This window comes from Argiope bruennichi, chromosome 3, assembly GCF_947563725.1.
Source record: "Argiope bruennichi chromosome 3, qqArgBrue1.1, whole genome shotgun sequence".
Classification (NCBI taxonomy): Eukaryota; Metazoa; Arthropoda; class Arachnida; order Araneae; family Araneidae; genus Argiope; species Argiope bruennichi.
In genome coordinates, this window is record NC_079153.1 from 61,869,817 (window position 1) to 61,884,798 (window position 14,982).

The window sequence follows — 14,982 nt, forward strand, 5'->3', positions numbered from 1 at the left end:
GGGAGATAAAGTATTTTAATCAACCTGCTAGTACATCCACTCTTCATCAGCCTAGAGGCACTAAATAGCTGCCTAGTTCAGTCACTGATTACAGATGAAAGTTAGTTCATTATGGATCATGAGCACGATCGTTTGATTAGCGTTCAATAGAATACCATCTAGGAAGAGTAAAACGGTCTGCATTTACGTGTTTGATTTTCCGAGTCTCTGCATTTAAAACAACGCAGAGAATTCAAAATACTTCGCCAAAATACATCCTTTAGGAGCCCAAATTTGATTTTTAATTGCATCTTAATATAGCTGAATATTGCATATTTCATAATAATAATATAAATTCTTATTTTTATAATTATATGATAAATATGTTAAATACACTTTTTTAAAAACTTGGAATTCAGGCTATTTTAAATTTTAACAATTTAGGTTCGGAAATAATATTTTGACATAAGTTGAAATTTTTATGAGGCATGACATCTATCTATATCTATACTTATAATAAAGCGCAATGTGTGTGTGTGTGTGTGTGTGTGTGTGTGTGTGTGTGTGTGTGTGTGTGTGTGTGTGTGTGTGTGTGTGTGTGTGTGTGTGTGTGTGTGTGTGTGTGTGTGTGTGTGTGTGTGTGTGTGTTGGCGCTCTACAGGCCAGACCGTCCTACCTACAGCGGATTTGGCATACGTATACCTTGGTGGTCGGGAATGTGCACCTTGGAGCGAATTTTTCGAATTTTTAATTAGAATTTTAATTAATAAAAAATTAAGAGAGATTTTGAAGATTGTCCGCTATAATTTCCAAAAATATTAGAGCACAAAATCATACATTATACTGAATATCAAAAAATTATCTTTTTAATGATACTTCTAATTTCTAATTTCTATTTTTAATAAATTTTTAAAAATTATCTCATCATATTTTTCAACAACTTAAATCGTACAAAATAAAAATATAATTTAAGTTGCAAGAGCACGTGATGCTTCAATGGGGAAAAATTAGGTTCTATCAATGTGTTACCATCACATTGACAAGAGCTCAAATTCAAAATTAAATCAAATGATAATTTTCAGCACTTGTTTGTATGAAATGAAATAAATATAAAATAGAATATTTTATAAAAAGAAAATGCAAAATATCGTTGAAAAACTTACCTACGATATTTTGCGATATCGATGTTATTTAATAAAACAGCTTTATTTAAGGCAAAAATGGTTTTAATAAATATCCCTTCAATTTAATAAATATCCCTAGCCGTATTCTAATCAAATAAGTCAGCCTCTAAAAATTTCTGATTAATGAATATTTGGATAGCACTATTCAGTAAAAACGAGTGATATTAGATCACTTCATCGACCATCTCAAAGATGATACTCCATTCAGCGCCCAGAGTTGCTCAAGACTAATTGGCCTAATATTATAGAAATTTTGATTGTTTTAAACTATTCTATTCATAAATCGATCATATTTGATAGCATAAAATTGAAACGTCCATTTCTTTATTTAAATCTTGAATTGTCTAGAATATTTCGCAAAATATGATTCCTTAAGACCGAAGAACTGTATAAAATTTCGGCTTCATGATTTTTTGAAATATGTTAATAGACCGAAACAGAATAAAATATTGTTATTCACGTCATTTAAATCCTTCAGAAAGTAAAACTAAAAACTCAATTGTTTTATTAGTCTGAGAAATTTTTGTAGAATATTTCTTTAGATATCACATAAATTAAGAAAATTATTCTGTAGTGCACGTAAGTCTTAAATGCTCTTCGATTCCGTTTTCAGTATTCATTTTTTTTTAAAAAACGTGATTTCCGTTTTTTATATTAATTCCAGTTTAATCAGTTCCATTTTAATTTAAAGTCGAAATTTTGCGGGAGCTGTCAGAACATTAGAGAGATACATAGTACATTATGGCTTAAGGCCTTTTTAATAGTATGAGTGAATTATATGACTATCAAAATTTGAAGCTTAAGTATAGTTTCATGAAGATACTATTAAAGACAATTTACATAAAATATTTAACTGAAAATTTTAACTAGCATTAAGATCGGCGAACCAGCTGGTCGCCAAAGGCGGCTAGTATAAAATAAAGTCAAAGAATGATTTCACTAATTAAAACACCTTCTTCAAATGAAGATAGCCAGTCCTTTTTTTCACGTATTTTGGCAACTGTCTGCTTTTTAAGACACTTTTAATTAAAAAAGAAAGATTTTATCGCCAGGTCGTTTATTTCTCAATAAATAATTACATATTTAATCACGTTTCTTCATTTATTCTGGGGATTTTATTATACTCCCGAAAGATTTTATTCCTAATTTCTTTTCCTTTAAACATATTAATATGCTGCTATTTATCAAATGATAATTATTATCGAATATTTTTACGCAGCTAATGAACGCGACAAGTTCGTAATTTATCTACATAAAAGATTCAAGAAAAACATTATTTACATAAATAAAAGTCTGAAAAAAATGTCCTTTTAATAATAAATGAAGGATTTCTAAACATTCTTCAAAGTCTGTTTGCAAAGTGAAAATAAGACAAAACAATAAAAATATATACTAGTTAGAGTGATTTTTGAAACTGTTCGACACTAAAGTGATTTATCTGCTCTTTAACATATTGAGTACTCTTAATTTGTGGTGCCGAGAATTTTGACATGCACTTATCTAAAGGAGTAATAAAGTTTATGACTAAGGCTTTCGTATTGATTGCTTTGTGTGGCAGTATCTCTTTTTTAAAGCTCGTAAAGTACAGAAATGATACTAGTTTTTGTTTATAAATTTTTCTATTGATTTTTTGTATTAAGTAAAGTAAAAATAAAAATATTATTTGTGGCTATAAAACGCATATAAAAATAGATATTCGCTAAAATTTTATTATTAATAATTTTAATAAAGTTATCAGTAATATTATATTATTTTTATAAAAAATGATAGAGGAAAATTTATATCATGTCAGGTAAAGTAAAAAAAAAATTAAACATCATTTAAAATAAATACTGAGAAAAGACTAGAAAAGCATAAACAAAAAACATTATAAAGTAATTCTTACGATAATTTAATTTATATTAATATTCATTCAAATTTTAACCCTTTATTAGAGAATAAGTCTAGTGTTTGAAATTCCATATTTTAAACTTTGCGCTCCCATGTCATTTTGATTTTGATTTTCATTAAAAATGTTTTAAATTGTAGGAGAGATCGGGAAAAGGGTGCTATATAGGGTAATACTGCCATTCTATGTGTGAAATAAACTACAGGCAATAAAAGAGGTCCCGATACGCATTGCTCTTTAGAAAGTAACTGTAAAAACTGTCATATCATCATCAAAGCTCTGACTAGGAAAGAGTGTTCATTATAGAGGAAATTTTGTATTGTTTTTTTTTAATTTTGTCATTATAATTTCCGACTTATGCATAAATAAGGATAACTACTTTTCTAAGTCAATTTTAATTAATTAATATTATACACATTCGACTAATATTCTTTTGTATTTCGATATCAAAAGTTTTAATGAATAAACGTCATTATTTGTCTAGAATTAGGATAATCTACAATATTGTTTCACAGGGGTAATGGCGCCAACAAAACGGGGACTCTACTGCTGTGTTAGAGGCACAACCACATAATAAATCTTTTCATCTAAAGCATGTTTTAATTACCTACTCAGAAGCCTTCCACAAGTGAAAGAACTGCTGAAATAGCAAATTGGGCAACTGATGATCTTAAAGTAGCTGAATAGCAAATGTTGAATGGGAAGTTAATAAAAAACACAGCCTTAGGTTTAATTTTCTAAGCACTTAAGGTTATCTTTGCATATTGCAGTGTGTTTGATTCTACAGATAATTATAACTGGGACTTAATTCTAATCAATCAGGCAAATTAATTCTATTTTTTAATTTTTAGGCAAATTAAAAATGAAAAGTTTTTCTAATATATATATATATATATATATATATATATATATATATATATATATATATATAATATTTCATTTTTAAGGAATCTGAAAAACTTTAGTATTTTTTATTGTATTTATAAAAGAATTAGTTCACTATAAAACAATTTGAGTTTTAATGGTGTACATAACCTCCAATTTTATCTTAATTTAACTGTTTACAGCTAGCAAATGGATGTCCTGAGGTCTTCAAAAGTGTATCGAAAAGACCACATCACACCACTGTATCATAATTTTTTTTTCAAAATTCATCCTAAATTATGTTATAATTTTTGTCAACACATTTCCGATGTGTAAAAAAACTTTAATACTTACTCTCCCTTTATTAAAATTTTTATATATTTTTTTAATTTTTAGGAAAATAACTTTTTTTTCTATGTTGACGATATTTCCCCAAAATTTCCTACTAGAAATAGTAAATTTTGACCAGTTTAGACGTATTCAGAATGCTACGAGTTTTAAAGTAATTCTATAGAAATGTTAAAAATATTATATTTTCAATATTTATATTAAAAAGCTGCATTTAAAATTAAATATATTATTATGAGCCTATATTCAGCAATATTAATATCGTTGTTGAAATGAAAGTTTTACATAGAAGCATAATGGAGGCGAATTGATTACCAAATGGTGCCAAATGATGTCAAATGGTAGCCAAAGTTACGATGAATCCTAACTTTGGCGAACATTTGGTTACAGAAATGAAGATTTCGGAAAATACAAGAATCATCGTAATATTTTCATTTTGAGCTGAGGCCTCTAAATCCGTCTAGAAATTGTTTATTCCTGTTTTAAGACAATAAAAGGTTAAAAACACATAAGAAATGCTAATCCTTAATTTGAAACGTTATTGATTTCTAGAGGATTATAGGATTTCTAGGGGGGGGGGGGCGTTATTGGTTATACTGCTGCTTTCATTTAATTAACGATTTTTTGTTTACATGTGTGTTATTAATTTCTTTAAATGTTTCTTTTCTGATATTCTATTCATGTATTTTTGCTGTCTGTGTTGTTGGCATAAGTAGTAGACTAAAAAGATGGTAAATAAGTCTAACAGGTATAAAATAATATTTTGGCGGATGCAAACATGAATAATTAATTCTAGATTCAGAAATATTTAAAAAGTTTAAATTAGTTGTAAAAACTTCATTATACTTAGAAACTTTCTACTTCCAAAATTATTTCATCTTAACAAGATTCCCATTATTTGAAAATAAACTAACATAATTAAGTACCTTTTTAAAATAAAATTAAAGTCTGCTCGATTTTGGAGTATTTTTAGCTGATTATCCCCTCTTTATGTTTTTATATTCTTGACTTTAAGATTGCTCAGAATATTCAAGATATTAATTAAATTGAGCTACGTTACTATACACTGAGCTCTTAACAAAATCGCCTCTTTATTCGCTTTATATTAAATTTATTTCACGTTTATGCTTTTTAAACATCTATTTTTTATTAAATTTGAATAAAATATGAATAATTTTGATTATTTCTAAAATAATAAGCGATACAAAATTTTGGAATTATGCATTAGTAAGTATTTTAAATTATTTGAAGATCGTAATTAGCTTTAAAATGAAATATCTCCCTTGAGAAATACTCTAATTAGGACAGTTTATTATTTCAAGCTTTTTTCTATTATATCTATGCTTTTAGAATTAATTTAGAACCAAGTTTTTAATATTTTATCAAATCATATAAATGTTCATTAATTTCAAATGCAATGTAATCAAAGGTATTTAGTTTTTCTTTACTGTAACATTAATAAGGTACATATCAATATAAATAACTGACAAAATATTTTTAATTTCTTCCGATTCCTCGCAGCAATAGAAAAATGTAGTGTTTCTAGAGTAATTTATCTTGATAATAGTTTAATTTTAATTATATTTAATATATTTTTATTAGAGACAACATTTCTGAAATATATGATTGTGTTATAAGAATATTTTGTTATTGGCTGAAAATTAATTTTGGATAGCAGGAAAAAAGAGTAATTATTTCAAATTGAATTATAATTTCGTATACAAATTTAAAAAATATAAATTAAATTTCTCTTAATTTATAAGTTAAATTATAAAAAATAATTATTTGAAAAATTATTAATTCATATTTTAAATTAAAATTAATAATTTATAATTAAAATTAAAATAAATAATTTATAATTTAAATTAAAATTTATAATCTAAATTAATTTTAGTTTATAATTTTGATAAAAGGAAAGAATATAAGCTTGGTATAAAACTTGAACTTAACCCTTTAAAAGGCCATGTTTTCTAGACATGGAATATTGAAATATTTTTAGGATTGAGATTGGCTTAACAAAATGACTCATTCAAATTATTAAATAAATTTATTTTGATTAATTAATTTGGTTAATTTACAATTAAGTAACAAATCATGACACACCATTTTGTATGAGATAAGGAACTGAAGCATCTAATTTTCTTATAAGTATTTGATTCCGGAAAAAATGTTTTGTCAATTATATTTGTTAACTTATTCGAGTATGTGGACAAATAAACTCAAAATCAAAATTAGATAAATAAAATTTGATATTTGCGTCTCGCCCTATTTTAAAAATCATGATCAAATATTGGATGAAATAAACCCATTTTGTCTTCCAGTCTGCCCATGAGTACGTGATTACAAATAAATCAATAAAATAGTGATTAGATATGTCAGTGACATTGAAAGAAAACATATGTAAAAATATTTTCTACTTATGTGTGTATTGATTGAGTGTGTTATGAAAAGGTTCTCATTTTTTTTTTTTTTTTTTTTTTACAAAATGATGTTTGACCATTATTTTAACGATTAATTGCTGATATGCGAAGTACTAGTATATCCGCATGGCTATAAATTATCACTTTTTAGATATAATGATTATGGAATATATAATACAACAAAATTTTCTCCCCATAAGAATGTACTGTGAATATTTTTATGAAATTCTCATAAAAATAAAAGGGCGGAGAAATGGCCATTGATGACTTATAAAGGAATTATAAATCTTCGTATGAAATAAAAATCTTTGAAATCGATACTATGATTTGGGATGAACCATAGATTTTTTTTCTCCTAAAGAAGATATAGGGAAGTAGTGTTTCTAAGGGGTTTTTTTTTCATAGAGATTGGAAAGGGACTGCCAATCATTGATGACGTATATAAAGGCATCATAAGCTTTCATATGAAATAAAATTATGCAAAATTCGAACCGTAATTAAGGTTGGAATAATTGTTAATTGATAATTATTTTAAATATATAAATATCATCTTAATAAATTTAATCTTACTATGACTTTCATAGATTTTTCCTTATGGCCAATTTTTATTTTAAAAAGCATTAAAATAAGTTGTATATGTTTTTATTTCGAAATAAAATAATTCCATGATAGTTTAATACTCCTTAATCTTATGTTTTGTTGTTATGTTACTTAAGGTATCCAAACTAACTATTTGCTAACAAAGAGAGAGTTAGTAATATTTCATGTCCTACAACATTAATCCATTTTAAACTTGGAAGTTTCAAGCAGGATTTAAACTGTATAATTAATGGCCTCAGAAAATGCAAACTTATATGAATAATTCCGTGTTCTAATCTTCGTGTTATGATTTTCAAAGTTCTTGTAACTTGTTAAAAGTAGGAGCCTTGTTTGGCCTCTTAAGTGAATATTCTGTTTTCTCCAAGATAATTGAAAGTAAACAAAACTCTTATGCATAGAAGAAAGCGATATTTGCTTGAAAAAACAGAAAGCGATTGTCATTCTGTTTAAAATATATATTATTATGAAAACGATTTTTCTGTGGACTAATTTTTTAAATAAATTAGTTATATTATATTAATTGTAAAAGTAAACAGATTTAAAGAAAAATAGCCTTAATTTTTAAAATGTTTTATTTTTTTCCGAACCATGAATTTTTGTCTTCGGAAAAGGTCAGATGCTTAGAAATTTACAAGATATTTTACTAACTTTATTCACTTTGAAAACAATAAAAAAATTATAATTTAAAAATATTATTCAAATTTTTCTTTCATAAAATAATTGAGTATAAAATATTTTGAATTTTTGCTTTTTGTAAAAAAATTAATTTAAAATAATGGGCTTTATTTTATATTTCAATTAAAAAGATCAATTTAAAAAAATGGTTTAATCGAACATGTTTATTTTGATTAAGTTATGTATCTTGTATGTAAGGAAAGAACAATATTGCAATAGACTAACATTAAAAAATTAAAATTAAATACATTAGTTAATAAAACAGTCACTAATATAGTTAAGAAATATTATATAAAAACAGATATTCTTTTAATATAATATCTTCTTACCAAAATTTGTAATGGCATAAATACTAAAGCATCCAAGTTTCATTAAGTTTGTATTAAAAAAATAAAATTGTTCTGAATACCCGTTAATATGTAACATTTGGTCATTTTTTAAAAATCTTTTTAATCTTTTTTTTAAATCTTTATCTAAGTTATACAACCGAAATGGAAACAATGCATTCAATTTTGAATCCTTCAGTTATTCACCTAATACAAGGAACTAATTATTGCTCAAATATATATATATATATATATATATATATATATATATATATAATATTGTTTTAAGTTAAATTTCTCCAAAATATTAATCTACGTCTTCTTATCACTCTGTAGGTATTTTTAACAATCCAAATTAAAAAATAAACAAATAAAACGTAAAAGTGAAGAACCATTTTGAATGGTTACTGAAAAGAGACATTCGAGTGTAAAGTTTTAACATCGACTTAAACATTTGCAAATCTGAAATGTAAAAGAAGATGCAAAGTTAAGTCATATCACTGACTCTCCGACCCTCCCGAAGGCACACGGATAACGAAAACTGAATGACCGGACCGCCTCAACAGCAACACTGGCGGGAACTGTGGTTCAGTTCTAAGGGTCACCACCGGCCACGGTACAACCCTTCCTGAAGGAAGTACGTCCCATCATAGATGGGAGGAGCCAGATCCCCTACGTTTTTGTGTACCCTCCAGGGCGGCGAGATCCAACCACCATACTGGAAGCATCTCATCCTCCATTCAAGGTGCCGCCCTCCGGGGATTAGATGCAAAGTTCAATAAAAATTTCATATTTCAAATTTGAAATTATTTAATTCGTCAAATTTCATTTAAATTCATCTTCATGAATGAAATGTACGCGCGTCAAAGAACCCCAATAATACCTTCTCGTTTTGCATATATAAATAATAAAATTCCTCAAAAATCTTATAAACTAAGCTAAAAATTATAATATATATTTATAAACCAACTGCATTTCAATATTTCTGAAATTCGCTGATTTTGAAATTCTGTATATACATATATACAGAAAGCTTGTAATATAAAGATATTAGATTACAAGCTCAATTAATAAAAAATCACGTTAGTTTGAAGCCATTATCTTTTAAACAAATCTAATAATTTAAGAAAATTATATTTTAATAGCATATATTAAAATAATCAATCTTGCATTTCTTAGAAATCTTCTGAACTCAAACACGCAGACTTCTAAAAAAATCAAACTTCCTTATTCACGTTAGAGCCGTTACTCACAAAAATCGAAGAGAATTTCCGATTTCTTCCAAAGAATGTTCCCTCATCCCAAATTATGCAAGAAATGTCGAAAAAAAAAACTGATTGAAAACCAAAAATCAGGAAAGTATTTCATTTATTTCTTCCGAAAGAATTCTGAATTAGAATCAGTTGCTGAAAGGAAATAATTTAATCGCTCCGAAGGAAGTTATTTTTAACTTCCACTGAATTGTGATCGGGAAAGAATCCAGCAAGTTTTTGCTAGAAAATTCCATTTCAGTTTGATTTAGCATTATTAAGTTAACATTTAAATTCCTTTTCCTATGGTGAAATACTGAAATATGTAATAAGAAATGAAACAATATTTAAAGTTTGTAAAATTGAAATATGTTAATATTCTAATATCTTTCTTTTCTTTTCGAAAAAATCAGGTTCTATTAGAATAACTATTACATCGATATTGCAAATTGAATCTTTGGCATAATGCTCGACAAAAGAGTATTCTGTTTTGTTGGAACACGTATTCCTCTTGCTTTTTTTCTTTCTGTTGTATTAATGCGTTTTGATAAACAGTATACTCTATAAAGTTTTACACTCTATAAAGGAATAGTTATGCAATGTTTTATTGGCGGCATTTCACTGAAGTCAAGCGGATATATTAATATTGCCTTTTTATCATGTCAGAATATGATGTTGTTTAGGTTTAGGGTTTCTGAAGCCTCAAAAAGCATAGTCAGGAAATAAAGGGCATAGTTCGTAAGAAATTATCACCTGAAGAAGCACAAAGTAGAAAACGGGAATCAACGCGAAACAAAAAGGCTGAGATACCGAAGGTATATTTATCATTTATAACTTTTCCAGCTGGGGTTTTGGAGCTAGAAAGTTTTTGAAATGGGAAAGGAAAAACATCGTTCTAAAAGATGACGATTGTGCAATACAATAGTCACGTGACCATTCCAAAACAGCTTAAACCAGTTTTCTTCAAAAAAAATCCCAGCCCCGAGAAAAGGAGCTCGAATGATTTTAAGATGTAGGAAAAAAAAAAAAAAACATCGTATTTCTAAATATCGACGTATATGTAATTTGATAGTCACGTGATAGTTTCAAACCATTTTAAACTGGTTTTTCATGAAAAAAAAAACCGGTGGCACCGAAAAAAAAGATTTAGATGATTATTCTCTGCAAAAATATAAAATAGAGATATTTGTAGGACGAGTGTATGTCACAAAATGAGCTCTCACTCCAATTTTAGCATCCTTTATTCTGTCGGGTTGATACCAAGTGATTTCAAAAGATAAATAATGTTCTCCTTTGATAACTTGAAATTTGCAATAGCAGATTTCAATTTCTTTTCTTTCGTTTTTGTAATTTTTTTTTCTATTTGGTTTCCATTTTGTTTTGTGGATTTTGGTAAAAACTTTTGTTCCATCAATTAGATTGAAGGAGGCTGTAAAAGGAAATAATAATTCTTATACGTAAGCATTTGTAGGCAATAGAAACATTCTCCGAAGAAAAAACATTTTGGGTAAATTCTTAACACGCACGTTAATTAATTTGAAGATAGTATTACACACATGGTTCATCTTCTTAATGCTGAATCTATTAACTTATTTTGAAATTCATGAGTATATTACCATTTTTTTTTCTTTAAAAAAATAATTAAATTGAAGAAAGGAAATCTCTCTATACCTCGATGATGTGAATAAATATGTTTAAAAACTTTTCGAATGTTTTGCTCATTATAAAAATTAATCACTTATTTCTTATCTCAAATACTTCTTTTCTTAATACAGCAAAATCCGTTAGGAATTAAAACTAGCTCAATTTTTTTTATCTAGAAAGTTAATAGCGTGACAGTTTATTCGTATTATAAATGCGAACAATTTTCATTCTGTGCCATTGCAATAATTTAAAACTAAAATTGCATGTTGTAAGCCACCATGATATTAAATTTAATCAAATTTGTCGAGTAAGAAGGAATGGACATTTATGGAAGGCAAGAACTGCAAGTAGGAAAGTGAATGGGGAGTTGAATTTCATTTCTATAGGGATTTAGCTCTAGGCTAAATATGTCTATAATTACATATACAAGGTACCCAAAAAAATCAAATAAATATATCTTTCCTTAAATATTACATTTAAACTTTGAAAGCAATGTTATTACGAAGCTACTTTAAAAAAAGTAATTAATTGCATAAAAAACATTGATATTTGTAGTGATTAATCATAAAAGGCTTAAAAAATTAAATTAACATTAATACATGCACACATGAAATTTCATGCTTCTGTGTACAAAATTTTACAAATATATTAAAAAACATGTTTATTGACTTAAATGATTTCCCTAGTTCTTTAGAGTGGCGTTTTTCCTTATACATTTCAGGTATTTAAATATCATGATAAATTATTAAAAGAGCGGAATAAAAAAATAATAGCACATTTATTAATTCTAATTAAATTTCAAAACAACTTCATACATGAAATGAAGTATTTAAATACTTTCAAAATGAAATAGAACTTACATATAGATGCAGCTGTATTACATGCAGCATAAATCATCAGATTTTCAAATTACTTGACTTTGCTAAAATTCGATGGGTTTTGTTTTTAATATAAGGGGAAGCATAATATCACGCACTTAATATCTTGTTCGATATTGCACTATTTCTTTGAGAGATCTTAAGTATTTAATTTATCTTCTTTATTTTGTTTAACTACCAGGCGTCAACAAGTCAAAGTGAACAATGCCTGGGTAGGAAAATTCTTCAGATCACGATGATTGAATAATGTATTAATCTATAAATATTTGCTGGCGACTTTTTTATTTATTGAATAAATTTGCATTTACGAAATAAATTATTCGGTGTAAATGTGTGCAAACCCTCTCTAAATTTAGATCAAAACATCACTGCAATGTGGAGATAAAAGCGTAAATTTTGTGTTTAAATATGTAATTGGAAGTGAAACATTTTATTAACAGTACTTTATAATGTAAGAGTCCAATATAAATTCAATTTTAAGCTTTTTAATCAACCTCCTATAAGGTCAAAGTATCTTCGTTTGATTTAATAAGATTTTCTCATTCGAAATATTTACGCAAAGGAAATAAGCGCTTGCTCCACTTTTTGGGTCATCCTCTATATCTTCTGGAATATACAAGCAATTATAGATCGATTGCATTGCAATTTCAGACTGTTGTGCTCTAGATATAGCTTTTCAATTTGCCTAGAACATAAACCATCCCAGCTACTGCCAGATCAAATACCATGACTGAAAATTCTAAAATTAGATTAGGTATTAGGGCCATTGCAGCTAGTGGTCATTTTATCTGTTTTTTTTTAAATATTTAAATCTATATTATCTAAAGTGACTGAAAGTTCATATGACTGTCAGAATGATTCTGCAATGATGGTAAAACAACATTAATTTAAAAGCATGATATAACTAGGAATATCCTCGAAATATTCTCGCATATTCTCTTATGAAGATACTATCCCAGAAAACGCCTTGAATGATATTGACGTACAATAGTTATGAAATATTAAAGCTTGGCATGAATTTAGCATTTTTACTGAATATACCTTGTGATCTTTGGCGATGTTTTTGACAATTAATATGGTAGACAATAAAAAAATATTTGAAAATTATTATTATATATTTATTTTGAAGGAGCGCGTTTGCCCAATCGATTATACAAATCGGAACACAGATCTACACTTGTAGCCACAAAATCATATACCAAATTAAATATATTTAAGTTAAAAAGTGCGAGTTTTTGAATTAGCAGATTTTTATGAAAGTATAGGTCGAAAGAAAATCAATCCCTTGTTCAATTTGGCTTAAAATTTTGATAGGTGTATACTGTATATATGTTAAATTTGTATGCTAAATTATGTCCATCTAGCACTCTTCGTTTTGTAGTTACTGCATTAATCTATATTCGACCAACCAGACAGACAGACTTCCTATGAACGGATTTTGCTTAAAATTTGACAGAAATCTACAAGTTTTTATGTAAAGGCCCTATATCAAGTTTTTTCCGTCTAGCTCAAAGCGTTTTTAAGTTATCTTTGTCACAGACAGACAGACATTTTTCAAAAACGTATTTTTTGAATTCATAGAGGTCTAAAATGTGAAGATTTTTTCAAAATCTCGAGTGCGCATTTTTTGAGTGCTGTACTTCGTATAAAAATATTAAAAAGCATAATTTACCTTAGTCAAAGAATAATATCCAATAGATTTAAACATAGAAAAAGATGAACGTGTAATGTATTACCATTCACTATAGATAGTTTATTTGAAACCGTCTAAAAGAAGTGCAAACTTTGTAAATGCATCAGTAAGCAAATACGGTTTAAAATATGTAAATTCATCTGGAGAAATGGCAATTTTTATAAGCATTATCTTCGGTTCAAATAAGACATGAATTTTAAACAGTTTTTGTATTTCTTTCTAGGCTCACTTAATTTATTACGTTACAATAAAATGACAGATAAATACCGCATAGTTATTTTAAACTACCCATTAAATATGAGGAATGAAGTCTCTAGCGATTATGTCACATATTCGAAGCTGTTAGTCATTTTGTATACTGAGTTACAGTTGAAAAAGTGCTTTTCCTTCAGAAGTCATTCTTCAAGGATACTAATAGAATTAAGACAAAAGATCCTAAATACATTAAAACCGGCATAGAAAATATTTTAATAAAATTATACCATAATGATATTAAAATTTAATTTAAAAAAAGGTAAAATAATGTTGTATACATATATAATCTATATATATAATAATAATATAAACTACTTACAACTTCCAATACATCAGCCATTTTCGCCAAAACTTCGTCTTTTAAGTTCTTTAAAAGAGGCACGCTGCGAAAAGAAAACGAATATAAATGCTTGATAGGAAAAAATAGAATTTCAAAATACCAAGAACACAACAATAAATGAATTTTTATTTGATAATTAGACAATTTTGGCGATCAACTGATTCGCTGGACTCATTAATTGCTAAAGGATTCAATTAATTTCATTCAACTCATTAATTGTTCTAAGAAAAGCCATTAAAACTATATTTATAGACTTCAATTTTTCAGAAGCATGTAACTCATACTTATTTTAGATGTTTATACCTCAAGTTCATTACTTTGTGTGTCTCTCTCATTTTTTTTATATCAACTTAAGTTTGAGTTTTAATTTGAAATTTAAGTGACTAATCTTCAACTTGTCCCGTAACTTTCTGACCGAAATTAAACGTTAAGAAAAAGAGAAAAAGATAGAAACTAGAGCAACACTGAGGATTTGTGTGTATATAGAAAATCAATTTACTTGGTATTGGAATCTGAATGCATTTTTCAATAAAGAAATGCATAATGATATACTGAAAAGCAGTATGCGAAATGCATTTCTTAATGTAATTGTACGAAAGATCAATTTAGCGGAAAATTTATATAATTGGCGACTGAAC

At 27.1% G+C, this 14,982-nt stretch overlaps 1 protein-coding gene across 1 annotated transcript in view; it reads right to left on the reverse strand.

Moving 5' to 3' along the window:
* The window catches only part of LOC129962856 (cGMP-dependent protein kinase 1-like), a 214,579-nt gene that overhangs the window by 83,498 nt on the left and 116,099 nt on the right, over positions 1-14,982 (reverse strand). The window contains exon 6 of the mRNA XM_056076856.1: positions 14,324-14,387. Within this exon, the coding sequence (XP_055932831.1) occupies positions 14,324-14,387 (64 nt within the window). The remainder of the gene's footprint in view (positions 1-14,323; positions 14,388-14,982) is intronic.